The sequence below is a fragment of the Phaethon lepturus genome, unplaced genomic scaffold (genome assembly GCF_000687285.1).
Source record: "Phaethon lepturus isolate BGI_N335 unplaced genomic scaffold, ASM68728v1 scaffold3087, whole genome shotgun sequence".
In the NCBI taxonomy this organism is placed as follows: domain Eukaryota; kingdom Metazoa; phylum Chordata; class Aves; order Phaethontiformes; family Phaethontidae; genus Phaethon; species Phaethon lepturus.
The window spans coordinates 1,336-18,209 of NW_010551020.1; the positions used below are offsets into that span (position 1 = coordinate 1,336).

The 16,874-nt window shown below is 36.6% G+C and overlaps 1 protein-coding gene across 1 annotated transcript in view; it reads left to right on the forward strand.

The window, feature by feature from the left end:
- Nucleotides 1-2,254: 2,254 nt before the first annotated feature.
- UBE3A (ubiquitin protein ligase E3A) overlaps nucleotides 2,255-16,874 on the forward strand; it is a 49,991-nt gene continuing 35,371 nt past the window's right edge. Inside the window, exons 1-3 of the mRNA XM_010290713.1 lie at nucleotides 2,255-2,347; nucleotides 6,642-6,709; nucleotides 14,612-14,729. Of these exons, the coding sequence (XP_010289015.1) occupies nucleotides 14,710-14,729 (20 nt within the window). The 5' untranslated portion in view covers nucleotides 2,255-2,347; nucleotides 6,642-6,709; nucleotides 14,612-14,709. The remainder of the gene's footprint in view (nucleotides 2,348-6,641; nucleotides 6,710-14,611; nucleotides 14,730-16,874) is intronic.

A 16,874-nucleotide genomic window follows, 5' to 3' on the forward strand; every position in this document is an offset into this window, starting at 1 on the left:
ATTATTTCCATGCAGTATTACAGATACTTCGTCTCTCTTTTATGAATACCTTCCATTCCACTCTAAGTGTTTGCTATTTAATGTAGAATCTTTCATACTGGACTTAACAAGTTCTTTTTCTATTTACCAGAGTTGTTTGCTATTTCTCCTCACTGGAGTATCCTGAGGATACTAAGTATAAATTCCCAAGAAGTTAGAAATAAAAGCACCAAGCTAGATGGCAAAATAAATGGCTTGATTTGTTTGGAGTTTTTTAGGGGCATGGTTGTGTGACTGTGTTATAAAAAAAAAAAAAAATAACTGAAGGAAAGGTGGTGTTGAAAAAGCAGACGTGTTTTGGTTTTAACTTTTTCACAGCAGTCAGTTTCAAAGACTAGATCTCTCAGTCCAGGTTCTCTTCAGAATTCTAATATTGTATGGGTTTTTTTAATAGAAAACAAATAACTTTTTTTAAGAGCAAACAAAAATTTTAGTCTTTTTAATTACTGCCACTGCTTAAAAACATATGCAAATGAAGATTCTTTTGTGAAAGGAGTTTAAAACTGTGTATTTGTTAAATACATCTAGGGATGTTCTCAGTTTGTCAGAGTCCCTGTTGGAGCACTTTGAGTTTGTTCCTGTTCTAACTGACCTGAGAAAATAAACCAGGTTCTTTTTATTTACACTTCACTTTTTGTAGGAGAAAGTCTTCTTTGGAAATATGAAATGACATATGTATCTCAGCATAAAATCATGCTTGTTCCATTATGAATGTGCTTTTTTGATGTGTTCTTCACTAGTTTTCTATGAATTCACAGGTTCTACTTAAGCAAATACATAATTGGGGGGGAAATATCTTTGAGTCAAGTTTTAATAGTCAAACATGTTTAATTGTGAACATGTTTAAGCATATAACACTTTGTATAAACAGTAATTAGTGTAGTACATGATATGACACTTATCATGGAATAAACTTAGTGTTTACATTTTTGTAAATATGCATCATCTTAGTTTTTACTATGCAGGAAACACTTTTTTTTTTTTTTTTTTTTTGCCTCTGCTACTTTTGGTTTCAGTTTACTTGGTGAATGTCCAGAGAGAATTCATGTTTTTTTAAATGCAGGAAGTGTCTTTCTTCCTCCCTACACCAGTGTATTCATACACTTGAAGTAAAAGCCACTAATTCTTAAAAATAGAACATGCAACTGAGGGACAAGAGGAGAGAATTCCTAAAGTATGTAGACATATATCTAATTTCTAGTGTCAGTCTTCATTTCTGGTACTGTGGGCCAGGTCTTCACTTTAGTTAATTAATTGATACTGATTTTTAAACAAAGGAGGTATGTTTTACACTTTTTCTGAAGTATCCAGTATATTTAAGGTAGTTATGAGTTTTATAGAGAAGCAGTGTTGAAAGTTTTTTTGTCATTAATCAAAATCTGATTTGTACATGGAAGGAGATGAGTAATATGTTTGCTATCAGGGTCTGTAACAAATAATTTTGAATATGATATTTACCTTTTTATAAAAATAATCTCCACCTCCCGGGAGAGTGCTGTAAACTTTCTTAAATAGTTGGTTCCTAGAGACAACAGCAATAAGCAATTTGCATGCTTGAAGTGACTTTTGTCACCTTAAGTACTTTGACCTTAACATTTACTGCATTGACTTCCTGTATTTACAGTGCCTGACAGCCTCGTAAGGCTGTATTGCCCCTGAATGAAAGTTTGGAAAAAAGCAAGTTCATATGAGTAGTAATGTGTGTAATGTATCTGGTTGGTTATCAGAAAGTTAGCAAATAGAGTGTAAAGGTAATATTTTGTAACAAAGCAATGCATCAGTAGCTATACCAGCTGGTGAGACTTTTCTTTGGGAAAGTAACCTCATAGGAGAAGTATATAAAAAAAAAAATCAAATAGTGTTGAGATCCAGGATTTGTGCTTTGCAATGTAACACATGACCAAACAGGACTTTAAATTGCTATTTTTGAATAGTTCCACCTTCTTGTGGCTAGTAGTGACAGAACTTACTGATGACAAAATAACTTAGTGGTTGCAAAATTACATTATAAATGAAATATTACCATAGTGTTCTGTCTCACAAATACTCTTATGAATGAATCTCTTGTAAGAAGTAGTTAATGCTTCCTTTTTTTAATAGGTTGAGCCTGCTTCCCTGTATTATGCAAACTGCTGAATGGAGGAAGGGGGCAGAAGTCAGTCTTTACGAATACTCTTTCTGTTACCATCCTGCATGGTTCTTTACCCATGTTTTACAGGGTGATGAAGAATTAGGAGAAGCTGCAGTTGTTCAGCTGAGTGGAACTAAATGGGTGGCTTCCCTCTGGACCCTCACTTCACTGTCTTAGGTAAGAGGGGTGACCTGCTTTGTTTGAAGCAGCTTGCATTTCCTTAGAACAGAGGTATATGTGTTTTAAGAGAAACTTCTAGTTAGCGAAGCAGAGGTTTGGACTTTTTTTTTTTCTTTTGTTATCTGTTGGCTTGAAAAGGATATTCACAGTATGTATCTGTTTGAGGCTTTTCATCAGAAAGCATTACAGTTTGCATCCATCCAAATAACTTTAAAAACATGCTCTGTGTTTATGTACTTTACCTTTGAGAATCGTGCTTATGTAGTATGTCAACAGTGGGACTGTACTAGAGGTGAATTATAGCAGTGATGTTTTAGCACAAACTTGAGACAATGTACCAGTTGGCTGCCTGATATGGAAGGTGCTGCTTTTTTTCATGTTCAGTCCTTGAATGATGTAATTTCAAAGTTGTGGCCAAGTAACTAAATAACACAAAATTTAAGTGTCCAAAAACTGTAAGGTACAGTATCTCAGTTTGAAACCCAATGGAAATTTGGTCTTGTGGTGGGCCTTGCATCAACCAGTAGGATCACAAGCAGAAAATCACAGAACTGGTATTTGGGTTTGGTGGTTGTTGCATGACTGTCTGGCAGCAATTAGTCCACATGGTTTGCTTTTCATTCTGGTGCTGTATGAGGACTGTGGCAGGACTTCTGCTGTCTTGACCAAGCTTAAGTTATAGAGATGAAGCTAGTTCTTCATCTCTCCTTCACAGAGGAGACCACACTCTTACTCCCTTTGGTAGGCCCCTTTTTGGACTTGTTGACACTTCCTTGAGATACATCAAAGAAATGGGTAAAACAAGGAAATTAGAATGACAAATGATCACCCCCTTTCCCTTAGCTTTACGAGCTGTGTGCAGGGGAGGCACAAGAGCTATCTGTAACACGTTGCCAAGCTTGTGCGGTGCTGAGAGATGCCAGACTTGTCCAGGCAGCCAGGCTCTGGCACTACTTGTGTACTCCTGCTGTGGTATGCTCTGTGGGACCCAGGTTGGAGCAGCTGCAGTTCAGCAATTGGGGTATTAGAGGTTGGTGGAGTGGCTCTTAAAGAAGCTGAACTTCTAAAATGGGCTGCAGGTCAAAATACTTCATGAAATGCTACCATAGTTGTAGATGAGTTTTTCTTTTGCATTTATGGTTAGTCGTGCTTTAGCTGATTACTTTAATTCTTAAAATATTTCAAATCTACAGTACCATGTTTTTCACTTTCTTAAAAGGTATGAGAAACTTCTACAAAGCTAGATAATACTGAAGAGGTCTATCACTACTTCAGAATTTCTATTTCCAATGTGATGTTTTCATCTTTCTTATTTGTGTAGCCATATTCAGATAATGATTACTTTTTATTTCATAGTGAAATCTTGTGTCCAAAGTCTTGATGATGAAAACTGTGGTTTAATATGTGTATATATCCTATTTTATTTTTAAAAAGCCCAAGATATACTAGCATATACTGGCTGAGTAGCAGCATCTAGGTGTGTTTCAACTGTTGTAGCAAAATTTGCCTATTGTGGACCATAGAAATACATACTTAAAGTCGACACAACCTGTAAGTCCAATGAGAGTTCAAGGACATGGGAGCTGTTTAAGAGTGTATATCAATCACTTCTGTGAAATACTGGTATTTCTTGGTTGCAAAGGTTGAGCATAAATACTCCATTTGCATGGTTCCTATGACCTGAATATCTTATTGAAAGAAGAATGTTTGTGAATACTTGGGGTTTTTTATTTGGCTAACATTATATTATGAATGCCAGTCATGGAAGAAAATTATTCTTATTTGGACTTATATATTTGAAATTGTGTGAGAGAATCTGTAATGCTAGATAAAATACCTACCATTGTCTTTAGGGTAGCACACTCAGAATTTTCTGTTGTCTCCTGTCTTGTCACAGTTATTGGGGGGAAAAAAAAGTGGAAAACATCATTTAAGCACCTGATAGAGGTGACTTCATGATGTCTTTCATCAGACTAGAGATGAGAGTTGCAAAGTATTTTTCATAATTTATAATTAATTTCTTAAAACTTTGCAGTTCCATATGCTGCAGTTTGGTTAATTCAGTAGCTTACCATCTTTGTTAATATCATTCCATGTGCCTTGAAGTCTCTCTCTCTCGTATTGAAAATGTAGGACATAGTTGTAAAAAAGCAGCTCTTTTGGCTCTGGTCATGTGACAGATCAAGATTTCTTTATGTTGAGTGGAAGCAGTAGTGTTTGCCATGCTTTTAGTCACATTTGCATCTTTTTTTTTTAGGCAGATGTAGCTTAATGCTAATTAGCAAGTATACTAAAGGTGAGTGGTGAAGCACGTCTGACTTCATGAAATTATTTTCATTCCTTTTAGGCAAGCATTACAGATTCTGTGTTTCATTTTGTTGTTGTTGTTCATGCAGCCTTTGCACAATTTTTTTTAGTAGACTGCTGAACTCCTGCTCTGCCTTGGTGGTAGCTGGTGGGGGGAGATTGAGGGAATGCAAACTGGAAGTCCAGGTGCTTCAGTTTTATGCTCTTGGAGTTACTTGCTTTTCTGCTGCTAGCTACATATTAATAAGCAAATCCTCTGTCTCAATCTCCTCTACTGTGGTCTTGGTTTTTTTGTAAATTCAACTGTCTTAAACTGTATAGCTTCAGTTATGGTTTTTTTCCCTGTTGCTGGGCAATAAACATAAGATCCCTGATAGATGTATTTGTGATACTTTTTCATGCTGTACTTTGTGCTCTGCTCATACTCGGTGCACACTGAAAGTTGGTGCTTTTGTACCTTAGACGAGAGTGAGTGAATTTTATATAGATGTCATTGCTCTCTGGGTGTATATGAACAAATATATACGTTGGAGTTTAAGCTGGAAGTTCGGTGATACAAAATGTGAAAATATTGGTCACGTTTGTCAGAATACTTTATAACTGAGTTTGCCTAATGGTGTCACTGTGAATTAAGGATTATTCTTCAGTAGAGTATGAGATACATATTCTGGATTTCTGCTGTTGGTATGGAGTGGAAGTGCCACCTCTGAACAGGAAAATCATCAGTTACTGTCCAGACAAATGTATTCTTCTTTTTTCTTCTGAATGGTAGTAAAGTTTTATTGCCACAGATGTATAACATTAACTTATTCATCCTAATTGTACATAAATCCACATAATTATCATAATTGTTCGTTGAAATAGCAATCTTGTTTCATGAAACAGGTAGGGTGCCCTAGTTAACTTTTTAATTTAAATATAAAAAATCATGTACAAATGTTAGTGCTGTAGAGCTTTACTGGCATGTCTGTGTCAGTCCAGGATCATTCCTTCTCACATCCCTGATACAGAATTGAGCCTTTGGTACTGGATGGATTCTCTGTTGTTTGATATCTTTAAGACAAACCTGAATGAACTCTTAAGGTAACCAGATCAGGGTTTCCTTTGTGGAAACTTGGATCGATATTGGAGACCACCCTAAATCAGCTGCATGGGATTTGTTTATTCTTAACAGAGTTTTAGAACCAATAAATTAAGTATAAAATCTTCCTGGTACTGAAAATGCGATATTCTGTGCCAAATGAGTAACTTTCTGGAAAGTAATTGCTAGATTTCTTTAGTTATATGCCTGTTTCTGTCACTTTTTCCCCTGAAATTGGTTGTGCCTTTAGGTGTTGAAAATGTTTGGAGTATGTTTTAGTCATGAGTCCCTTGTTAATTATGGCTTCCCTGAAAATGAGCAATTTATAGAAAAGCTTATCAAACTCCAGCAGTTTTGTGCAGCCAGGACAAAGATGTGGTTCTGTCTGTGACTTCTTTTGGGTGTTGGGGTGGTTTTTTCTTATTATAAATACCAATCCTTTTTAAAAAAAGGGGGAGGGAGGGAGGGAGGGAACAGGGAGGGGAAAGAAACATTGCCAGAATCTTCCAGAAGAAGGAAATGGGTATTTGTAATGAACTGGATGAACAGAATTGTAAAACTGCATTGCATTGCTAGAGAGGAAAGAATAGGGAATATTGTGCATATGTACTTTCTGCTTTTATAGTTTCTGTAACATACTAAGTATTTTCTGTTGTGTGTTTTATGAAAAGTATGATTTAGTTTGGGAAGTCACATGATTTAGTTTTAAGTAACCCTGCAAGGAGCAGAGAGTTAGACTCGATCCTTGAGATATTCTATGATTCTAAGTATATGTTTTCTCTAGTTGCAAACTTGTCACTAATTGGATGGCCATTCTTGAATGTATTGTTTTGAAGTTGTGTTGAGCTTCAGATTGGTATGGAGCATAGTGTAAAAACTGAAATGTAATGTTTTGCGTTATAGGTACAAGAACTGTAGAAGTCCATTTTAGAATTTGAAAGAACAAGTTTCTGCAGCTCTGGAAAGATATGGTATGTTTATATTTTCACTTATATTGTGTGTATAATTATAATAACAAATAATTATACTCCTTTCCTATATTTTTTTGACTATGTGCTACTTAGGCATAGCTCTCTAGGAAACTGAGTTATTTGATTTTACTTGGAGAAAATAAATACTCATGATACAACATTGATGAATTCCTTTTTAATTTATTTTACAAACTGAGCATCACGCTGCTACCATCCATCTATTTGTCCATGGATTGTATAAGAATCGGTGGTGTTTCTGAAAGTGTTTTGGTTTTTTTCCTTGCTGCTGAGTGTAATGAGGCTTGTACAGTTTTTAGGTATGACTCGAAAAGTGAGTTCAAAAATACTAGAAAACTAGAAGCTATCAGCAAACATCAGTGTAAGTCAAATTTGCAAATTGGAATGTTAGGAAATACATAAATGTAACCTTCATTAGCAATGTTAGCATGAGCCCATGGCATGTGGTATCTTTTTGTCTAGGCTCTTAAATCTCCAGCGAGCTTAAAAATATGCACATGTATTGCAGCAAGGTTGGAACCTTAACAGTTATTTCAATTTCTGTTTTCGATCTTTATTCTGGTGCAGTCCTGTGGAGATACCTGGTAGTATGGAATAACTGCACTCTAGTGTCTCAAGTTCCGTAGTTCTGCAACTTGGTGCATAGAGAATTTTTGAAACTTCTTGCATTGCTGCATTCAGAAAAACAATTATTGTTTAAGTTCATTTTTCTACCATATTAAATAGGTCTGTTAACACACATATAAAATTTTATGTGGTTACTTCAACAGCTGCTTCTAAGCTATGTATGTACTTTTTCTTTTAACCACTTAAAATGTGGTGAAGAACTCAGTAACTGCTGATACAGTTTATATGCTGTGTGTTTATGTCTAGATTTTTCTTTTGAAGATACTTAACATAAGAACATACTTAAAGTTTTGAAATCTCAACCTTGCAGAAGGATTGTTGGGGGTATTTTTTTCTCTTTTAAGTTCTATTTCGTAGGAAGCTATAGACAGGAGCTAAAATCATTAATTCTAAGCTGAAACTTTAAATATGGTGTGTGCTAATTACAAACTGTAAATCTCTTAAAAAGCTATCATGTTACATTATCACAATCCAGATGTTCCTGAGAGAATTGTATAGATTGGTCCTTTGCTCTAGCAGGCATCTGGCAGGTAGTATATATTCATTTTTGCACCCACAGCACCACTGGGACCACCCACCTGCTTCTTGCTCTCCAGTTGCAATACCAGTTGTGTGTATGATGGCTCTTCTTCAAACCTAAGCCATTATTTCTTTATTACCATTATTTCTGCTGGCTGCTCTTTTCCGAATGTTTAACTGCTTGCTGCTGTATGTATGCATAGGGTCTTTGTAATGGTATGCGCTTCATAGATTGATGGAGAATTCCCCTCTAATCCCTCACAACTTGTGAGTGATGAATGCTAATGGAACATCAGAAAAGCTGAATGTTATGCTACAGAGTTGCATGATTGCTTGATCTTAATATAAACTATATATAAATAAATATGCTGGTGACACTGAAGGACTTGGTGAACAGGAAGGTACTTTACGTGGAAGGCTGCATGAAAGATAGGTGGCAAAAGAAAGCAAAACAACAAAACATAAGCAAAAGGACAGATGGAATAAAATTTTAAGTATTAAAGCTCAAGTGAAGCTGTAAAACTTACCTATTTGTGAAAAAAAACTTAACTTGATACCTAGCCAGTAAAAGGAGAGCTACTAAAATAAATTTAAATAGATATTTGATTTTTACCTCCTGATGTAGGAGGGGCTTTCCATTCATAACTGTATATCATTCTGGAGGCAGCCTGAAGTAGCAGGCATAACTGAGACAGTGTAGAGGAAGAAAAATCAACTGTGATCTAAGTGAAAAATGCAGAAACTAAAGATAACTTCAGGTCTTTCCCTCTTTTACAAAGGTGAATAAAATACATTGACAATCTTACTGGAATACCAAACCAAAAAGAAATGTTAAGGGGAAAACCTACTGTCCAGAGTTGCAGGGTCAGATGTAGAAAGTTAGACTAATGCACAGATCATTAGTTTTCCAGCAGGGAGAGGGAATGGGAGCAAACACTAGACCTTCTGTGTGATTTGTGGAGTATTGGCATCAAGGCAAAGTAAGTATACAGATATTTTAGGATAAAGCTTTTATAAGAATCTATAGTTGATCTCTGTATTGAGATGCACCAAATTCTACCTTTATTAAATTCAGTAACTTCTGTTTTTACTGAAGTATAACTTCCAGAATTACAACAGCTTTAATTTGAAGATAGTAGCAAATTCAGATCCCCGCCCCATATAATTTATTCAAGTGTTAATTGTACTTGCTATCATGCATGCTTGTGTTCCTACTCTAATTAGAATTTGTCAACCTTCAGTTTCTAGTCATGTGGGGGTTTATATGCTTTCTTTTAATTGGAAGATCTTTTTTATGTATTCTTTCTGTGCTATGAGAGGACTTGGTTTCTTCCAGTGTCCATACTGATTAGCTTGATTAACTTTGAACTCCTTCCATTATCTAATCACAAGGCACTTTCTCCTATCTTCATGCTGTCTTTATGGCTCTTTTCTGCTACTTCTGGAACACTGTTGAAGAACATTGAATAATTGGAGAACTGATCTCAAGTTTTGAATGTGTCTGAAGTACTTTGGGCAGGTGAACAGACACCCTTCCAGGAGCCCTTCATGAGTCTTATCTGTCCTCCTAGCTGTAATACTGAGAGCATGTGTGTGTGTGCTCATCAGTTGTGACTGCCCTAGTCACTTTAGGTTGGCATTTTCCAGCATAGAACCCAATTCTTCTGGTCCTCTATGTGATTTTGTATTTGTTATCAGTTGAATGGTTTGGTTTACCAGGCAGTGGAAAAAAAAGAGTAGATGCCTTACTACTGGGGTTTTTTTTGCAGCTCCTTTAGGATTTATATAATCATGTTTTACTAGTGGCTGATTTATTTTACTTGAGGATCATTGATAATTTGACCTGCTGTTAGTTGCATGAAGAAAGCTTCTGGAATCCTGCATCTTTTCATTTTTTTCTGTGTTGGAAGCAGCATGCAGCCAACCAAAGCAATTGATGTGTCTAACCTTATCAAGAAATTAAGTCTCAAACATGCCTGTTACTCTATGACTTTTTTTTCTGCAAGTGACTGTTAAGTTTGAACTTAGGGATTTGGTGAATATTCTACAATTTCCTCCAGGACATTTTAAGCAATCTCAAGTATAAAAGGCCAGCTTTCCTGTTGATTGTCAGTTCCTTTTTTGAAGTAATAAACTATCTAAGGTAGTTTTGAGGGCGACTTTTACTGTATAGATGATGACTGTCTGTTTAATCATGGTACTCAGTCATTCTAGAAATGTATCAAATTCATTCTTGGGGGATTCAGAGGGATTCTTCATAAAACACACAAAAGCAGTCTAGTGGTATCTTCTTGAGAGATGGTTATTTTTAATTAAGCAACTCAAATTCTGGCACTGGAAGGTAAGGAAGATCATGGTACTTTGTGCAGGTGAATCATTCATGTTTTCATTAGATCATCTGTCAAAAAGAGAATCTTAATTTGGATCAAAGATTACTCGGGTGGATAGTTAAAATTATTTTGTAAAGGAAACTTAAGTTCTTACAAATGCCACCTCCCAGGGCACCCATCCTTCAATAAGGTCAACAAGAAGTTGTAGTTTAAATAAAAGTGTTCCTCCTCTCAGGGATCTTGCTAGACATCAGATCCTGGGTGTCAGCTGCTAGATTGCTGTGCTGTCACAGAAAGTGAACATCGAATAACACAGGGAAAGTAATAGATACAGGAAATCCATTTAAGTGACAACTTCTAATTAAGTGATTTGTAGCTGGAAGTTTTTTGGCTTTTGATCGCTGACAAATAGGTACTTAAGCTCTTCATGGTGTGGCATTCTGTATGTTTAAGCTGCAGGCCTCTTCTTGGCTTACATTTGTGATTCCAGACTTTAAAGATTAGATGAAATATGTGGAGAAGATCTCATCAGGCTATAGAGCAAAGTGGCTTTTAGCCTCTTTTGATGCATCTGAACTTGATTTCTGACTTCTTGCTCTTTCACTGATTTATTATTTATTTTGTCCTGCTTTGAGTTGATAGAAACATTCTTTTCAGAAAATCTGCACCTTTGCCACCTTGGAGAAATGGGTGTTGTCTCAAACTACTGCATAAACATTATTTACCCTGTTCCCTCTCAATGAGGGCTACTCCATGCCACACAAGGTTCTTCAGATACGCGGTCTGAAGGTGTGAATCTTTTGTATTGTCTTGCTAATTATAATAGGGGTTGTTGTAGTCCTGATTGAATCTACATCTTGTAAATAGTCACTAGGCAGCTATAGATTTGTCTGTACTGGAGCCTGCCCAGTCCCAAAGAGCCTAGCAGCCATCTCGGGTTTCTTGGACATAGTCCACAGGCACAAACTTTGCGTCATACTTTCATCTGCCCAGTGTGTCTGTGAAAGCCTAAACTGTAAGCCACGCTAATCATCACAGTCAAGATCAGAGAAATCTCATTGAGTAATAAGAATAAATATCTGCTCTGGGGCTGCTGTTCCTACCTTCTAGAAGGTAAGTTACATCCAAAGGGTTTTTTGGTAAAAGAATTCCTGTGACAGAGAAGCAGTTGGTTTGGGTCAGTTTTCTATTCTTCATTATGCCCTTTTCCAAGATGTGAGTCCATGCATCAGTGTGGTTTCCCTTTCCTGACCAAGTAGTGTCCTTTGACTCTCTTACCAGGGTTTTTTTCTGCCTTGTTTGGATCCACCAGTCAAAATGTCCTTTGTTCAAACTAGATTCAGAATAAGGGATTTCTGATGGCAGTCTCCTTCACCACCCACCCCATGTTTCAACATGCTGATCTCTTTGCCAGCAGATAGTGCTCTGCTGATATATGAATGAGTAAGGTTTCAGAAAAAAAGAATTCTTCATCTGTGCTAGGGAATCCTTACCAGTGATACTGTGTCTCACAGGAGTGGCAGCGAGGATAGGTGGGGAAGGTAGGATGAGAAGGAGATAGAAGGAAAGATGATTCATTAAGATTTCTTGCATCTGGATTGTTGAAAATGAAAAGTAGCATGAGATTTTTTAGACCCCAGTACAGTAAATCTAGTTTTAAGATATCTAGTAATGGATTAGAAATACTGCAATTACCTGATTCAAAACTCTGATCAACAATAAATTCAATTTGTGGATACAAATTTCACTACAAAACTTAGATGAGTTAACTTCAGCTCGGTGAGATTCATGCCAGTTCAGATACTGCTTCTCTTCACAGAACTGCTGTAGATACTATGTTCGGTGGTGTGGTAAATCTGACGAACAGTTGGATCTGTGTCAGGCCTGGGCACAAACTTGTCTTGGCTGTGATTGTGGAGCTGCCACCTCAGCACATATTCTTTAGCATTCCAAAATCTCATGGTTTTTGAATCCAGCACCAATGCTTTATGTGTTCCTTCACTGTTGACAATCGTGTTCATGACTTCTCTTGTCCTGTATGAAACAGCCTCAGGAAAACCCTGTTGTACTAGGGTTGCTGTCAGCCTGTTCTAACATGCTTCCATTAGCTTTTGCCCATGGTCTGGGTGATAGAGGACAGAAGTCTAGGTAGGCAGTGATTGTTTTGGCACACTGCAGAATGTGAGCTGGTACTTCCAGCAGTCAAACAGAATGCAAGCTTCCCAACCAAAGAGGCATTAGATTACACCAGTGTCCTCTTTGACGAGCATACTAATAAGTTACTTGGGCAAAGAGCTAGAATGGGTTTTGATTTCTAAAAGCATTTTTACAGAGCCATGCCACATCAATTCAGAAAGCAGCAAGAATTTAGATTTAACTTTAGAAGAAAGCACTGCCTTAGAATAGGCATTCGTTTCTTTAAAGCTAAGGTGTGGTTGAAAGTGGACGTTATCAGTTGTTAAACAATCAGAATTCCATAAGCAGTGTTTTAAAGCTTCTTAGTTTTGCATCAGCATCTTGGGTTTTGCTGTTTGCTTTTCTGTGCAGCTGATGGGCAGCAAACATTAATTTGAAAATCTGTACCCTGTTTGTCATTTAATGTTGACAGATGAGAAACCTTTCCAACTGACTTTTATTCACTGTACTGTGTTCCTGGCATTGACTCAGTTAACTTTGACAATTTACACCTGTAAAACATAGGTACTAGAGAACCTCTATTTTGTGTTAGAGCTTTTTGGTAGCCTGCTAGTTTTCTACTTTCCTTGTGTCAACTGCGCTTGTGTTTAGATGAGAAGACTTAAATATTACTGATGTTAAAATAATTAAATGTCACTTTTCCTACCTCCAGGATGTACCCAGTAAAACTAATAAGCATCATTCCAAAATTAATACAAATTTTGTTCCATTGCAGAGTTTGTAGCAGAACGGCAAAAATCAGCAGCTTTTCTGACAAACTTGAGAAAATCATGGGCCTTGCGTACTGATCAGTGATTTCATATCTTTGATGAGTCAGCAGATACAAATTAGTATTGAGACTGCTTGATTTCTCATCAAACCGAAGACCTTACTGAAAGACTCTTGTAATAGGTTGGACTGAAGCACAAAAGCTTTCTTTACTGAAATGTTTAAAGCTGTCTGTGCTCTCTTAGAATTTGCACCAGATAATTATGACTGCGTGTGTGGCAGTGAGCTGCAGGTGTGCCCTCAGTAGCTCGCTAGCCTTTGTGCACCTTGCTTCTGTATGAGGCTTCTGCTGCATGGCAACCTGCAAATGTGGGATTTCATCTGGGTTAGAGCCACAGGAATAAACTTCTCAGATACTGCACGGAGATCTGTCTTCATAGCTACTGGCTGTTTAGAGAAACATAGATAACTGTTTATTTACTAAATACAGTAATAACACTTCAATTTTAGTCAAGACTTTATATTAACAAAAAGTGAATAATGCTGTTTGTGGTCTGATTCTCCATCAGAGGCCTCTTTTCTTTACAGTCTTTGTCCAGTGTACCTTTGTCTTACAGCTTGGGTGGGAGAGAGAATGGGGTGAACTGAGTGTTGAGGGTTACGTTTGGAAATATTTTATCAGTTAACGTAAGTTTAGAGTAGATCATAGCAGTAGGTAAGAGACTAACTGGTTCCTTTTCAGCCATGGAAGTAATCAGCTGGGGTGGTCCCAGGGCGCTCTGGGCACGAGTATTGCTGAGTGATCATTGGCTGCCACCTGCGTGACAAAGTAAAGGACCAACACTTCAATTTATACCAGTGGAGCCAGATCACGGGAAACAATTGACAGGTAAAATACACTTTTGAAAATTTAAGGGAGAGGAGAGAGTACATGTGGTGTAAATGAAGCAAAGAACCTAAAAGATTGGCGACAGATGGCAAAGGTTGCTCTTCTGAACTTTTACATAGCTTTAGCTTATGTCATTTTGGGGAGAGGCACACAGCAAAGTGCAAGTTACATGTTGCCCCCCTGGAAACATAGAACCTCATTAGGAACGAGTGTTAGTTGAGTTGTATCAGAGAAGCAACTAATGGAATTTTATTGTAGTTAGAACATACAGTTCATTTACGCACGTGCTTTCAAATCTTTGAATATTTATTGTCTTGATGTCGGGTGCTTTCCACTGGTCCAAGAGATGGGTTTTGGTTTTATTTTTTTTTAGAGAGGTTAAAAATAAGTTGGTGAATTTTCAAGTTCAGCAGTTGAGTGTACCATAGTGAATTACTCTAGAAGTCTTGGAATGCCTTTCAAAAATGAACTATTTTTTTGTGCAGGAGGTCTTAATTTCGCAGATAAAACAGCGCTTAGCATCAATATTTTTCTTCTGTTTTCTGTTTTTTATTTAGTGTACTGGCTGAAAATAATTTGCAAGTACTTTTAACTGAATTATTTTTACTTATTTAGAATTGTTAAGCTTATGCTTAGCCCAGCGTGATACAGGACTGGTGTGACAACTCTTTTTAATCAGTGACTCAAAGTCGTGATCACCCTGATGTCACCGAATGGCCACAGCTTGTAAAAGGTAAGCATAAAGCGTATCATGTTGTTTCTCAGGATTGATTTTTTTAGTATAAAGTTTATTTTAAAAGTATTTCATTTATATGGCTTGAAGTTAGTTTTATAAATAGTATTAAGGTATATTGTTTGTTTAAGATAACTGGCAAAGTTGACTTTTGCTTAAGTGATTTCAAAGCTCACTTACCTTGCCTCTGTCTGCTTTGTAAAATGTGAGCACTGTGGTGCTCTGTGGTATCCCTCTTAAGAGCAGTACTGTCATTTAAAAGTCTCTGGTGTTTTTTACAGTCTTACTGAAATTCTGTATAAATTGTTTAGCATACTTATTTAAGCAATTTATTCAAATTTTTTAAAAGTGTTTGTCCAGGCTTGATGATGTTAAGATTTGTAGGCTTGCATACCTTTACTTTTCTGTCCTAGGGCGGTACAATGGAGGTAAAAAGGAGTGGCTTGCAGAATGGAGAAGTTGCTCCCTGTGTTGTTGGAAGTGAGCCACCATTTGAATTTGCTAGCTCATACTGCAGTATTCAGATTAGTTGGTGTCTTGTGATTAGTACCTACGATCTAATTCAAAGCTGAAATTTGTAAGAGCATTTGCTCTGAGATTTTCTCTTGTTTTGGATTTTAAGCATGATGAAAGGATGTCTTGCCATACTATATAGTTGTTTTTCGGTACTGTTGCCAGCTCAGAGGAATAACAAGGTATCTTGTTTGTAAACAATTGGGTATTGCAGAATAAATAGCTTCTCAACAAACAACTACAATTCCTGTAATTAGATTGATCTTCCATGTTGTTTTAATGAGTACTGAAAGCTCATATTATTTGGTGCTTACATTGTCATTGGAAACCTTTTAAAATCTGCTTAATAAGTGCGTTAATAGTTCTGCAAATCATAGTTATGGTAGGTCTGTTCATATTTAGAAAACAATAAGCTGAAGGAATTTGATCCCTGTTTTCTGTAGAACCACTTACCTTAAAGGACCAAACCTTTTCAGACTCAGCTAGGTTTTATTTTTTCTGAACTTCCCTGAAACTTTATCTTCTCTTATATTACTTGTCTTATATTATAGAAGAAAATGTTTTTTTTGCAGAATAGCATATACTGAACTGCACTGTCTGTTCAAAGCACAGATAAAACTGACACAAACGATAAGGATAGGAAGATACTTTGGATATACTGATAGCTGTGTTTACATGTCTTTACTGCACATCACCAGGCTACCATTTTTAACATGCTAAGTTTAGATGCCAATCTGCAGTTTTTATATATTTTTTCATACTGCTGTGTATTTTAAAGGTTCAAAGTGGTTAATAATCTTGATTTTTTTTGTTTTAACACCACTATTTCACTTGTCTCACTTGTCTCTTCATAGCAACTTAAAGCACTACTCTCAACCTAAAGCTTCATTTTGTTGTATTTCCCATGACTAAAACAAAGATAACCACCCCAAACATCCGAGCTCTTTGCTGTCAGTTTCTGAAGTCCTGAATGTGAGTAGAGGAGCTAGCCAGTATAACTATAAATACTTTTCTTTCCACTGCTCCTCAGGTTGTACAGGTTCTAGCACTTACATGCTTAGGTGAATAATTAGGGGAAAAAAATTAGATTCTTTTCTCTCTGCTAAGTATTTAGTGACTTGTTTTGGTTGCTGGAGTTGAAGGAAAATGAATCACAGAATCACTGAATCACTAAGGTTGGAAGGGAGCTTCAAGATGATCAAGTCCAATCATTAATCCAGCGCCACCATGTCCCCTAAACCATGTCCTGAAGCACCACATCCACACATTTTTTGTTTTGTTTTTAATTTTGAAATTTGTTTTGAAATGTTGATTTGTTTTGCTTTTGAGCATTATTTTTGTCAGCAACTATGTTGTCAATCCTGAACTTTAACAAGTAAGGGAAACATCATTTGGAGGGAATAAATAGAGACCAAATTTTGAGATTGGGCAGTTTTTATGTTATTTTCCAGTTAGAGGGTATTTGCATTTTAAGCATGTATATTAAGTTAGTTGGATTATAAGTTCAGAATTCCATCCCTAGTGTCAGTTGAATTTTATAACTTGGTGGAATATAAACAAATAACTTCCCGTGTTCTGCATCATCTGTCACTGCATAGTATCCAGCTAGCCTAGGAATTGTAAGTTGTCTGC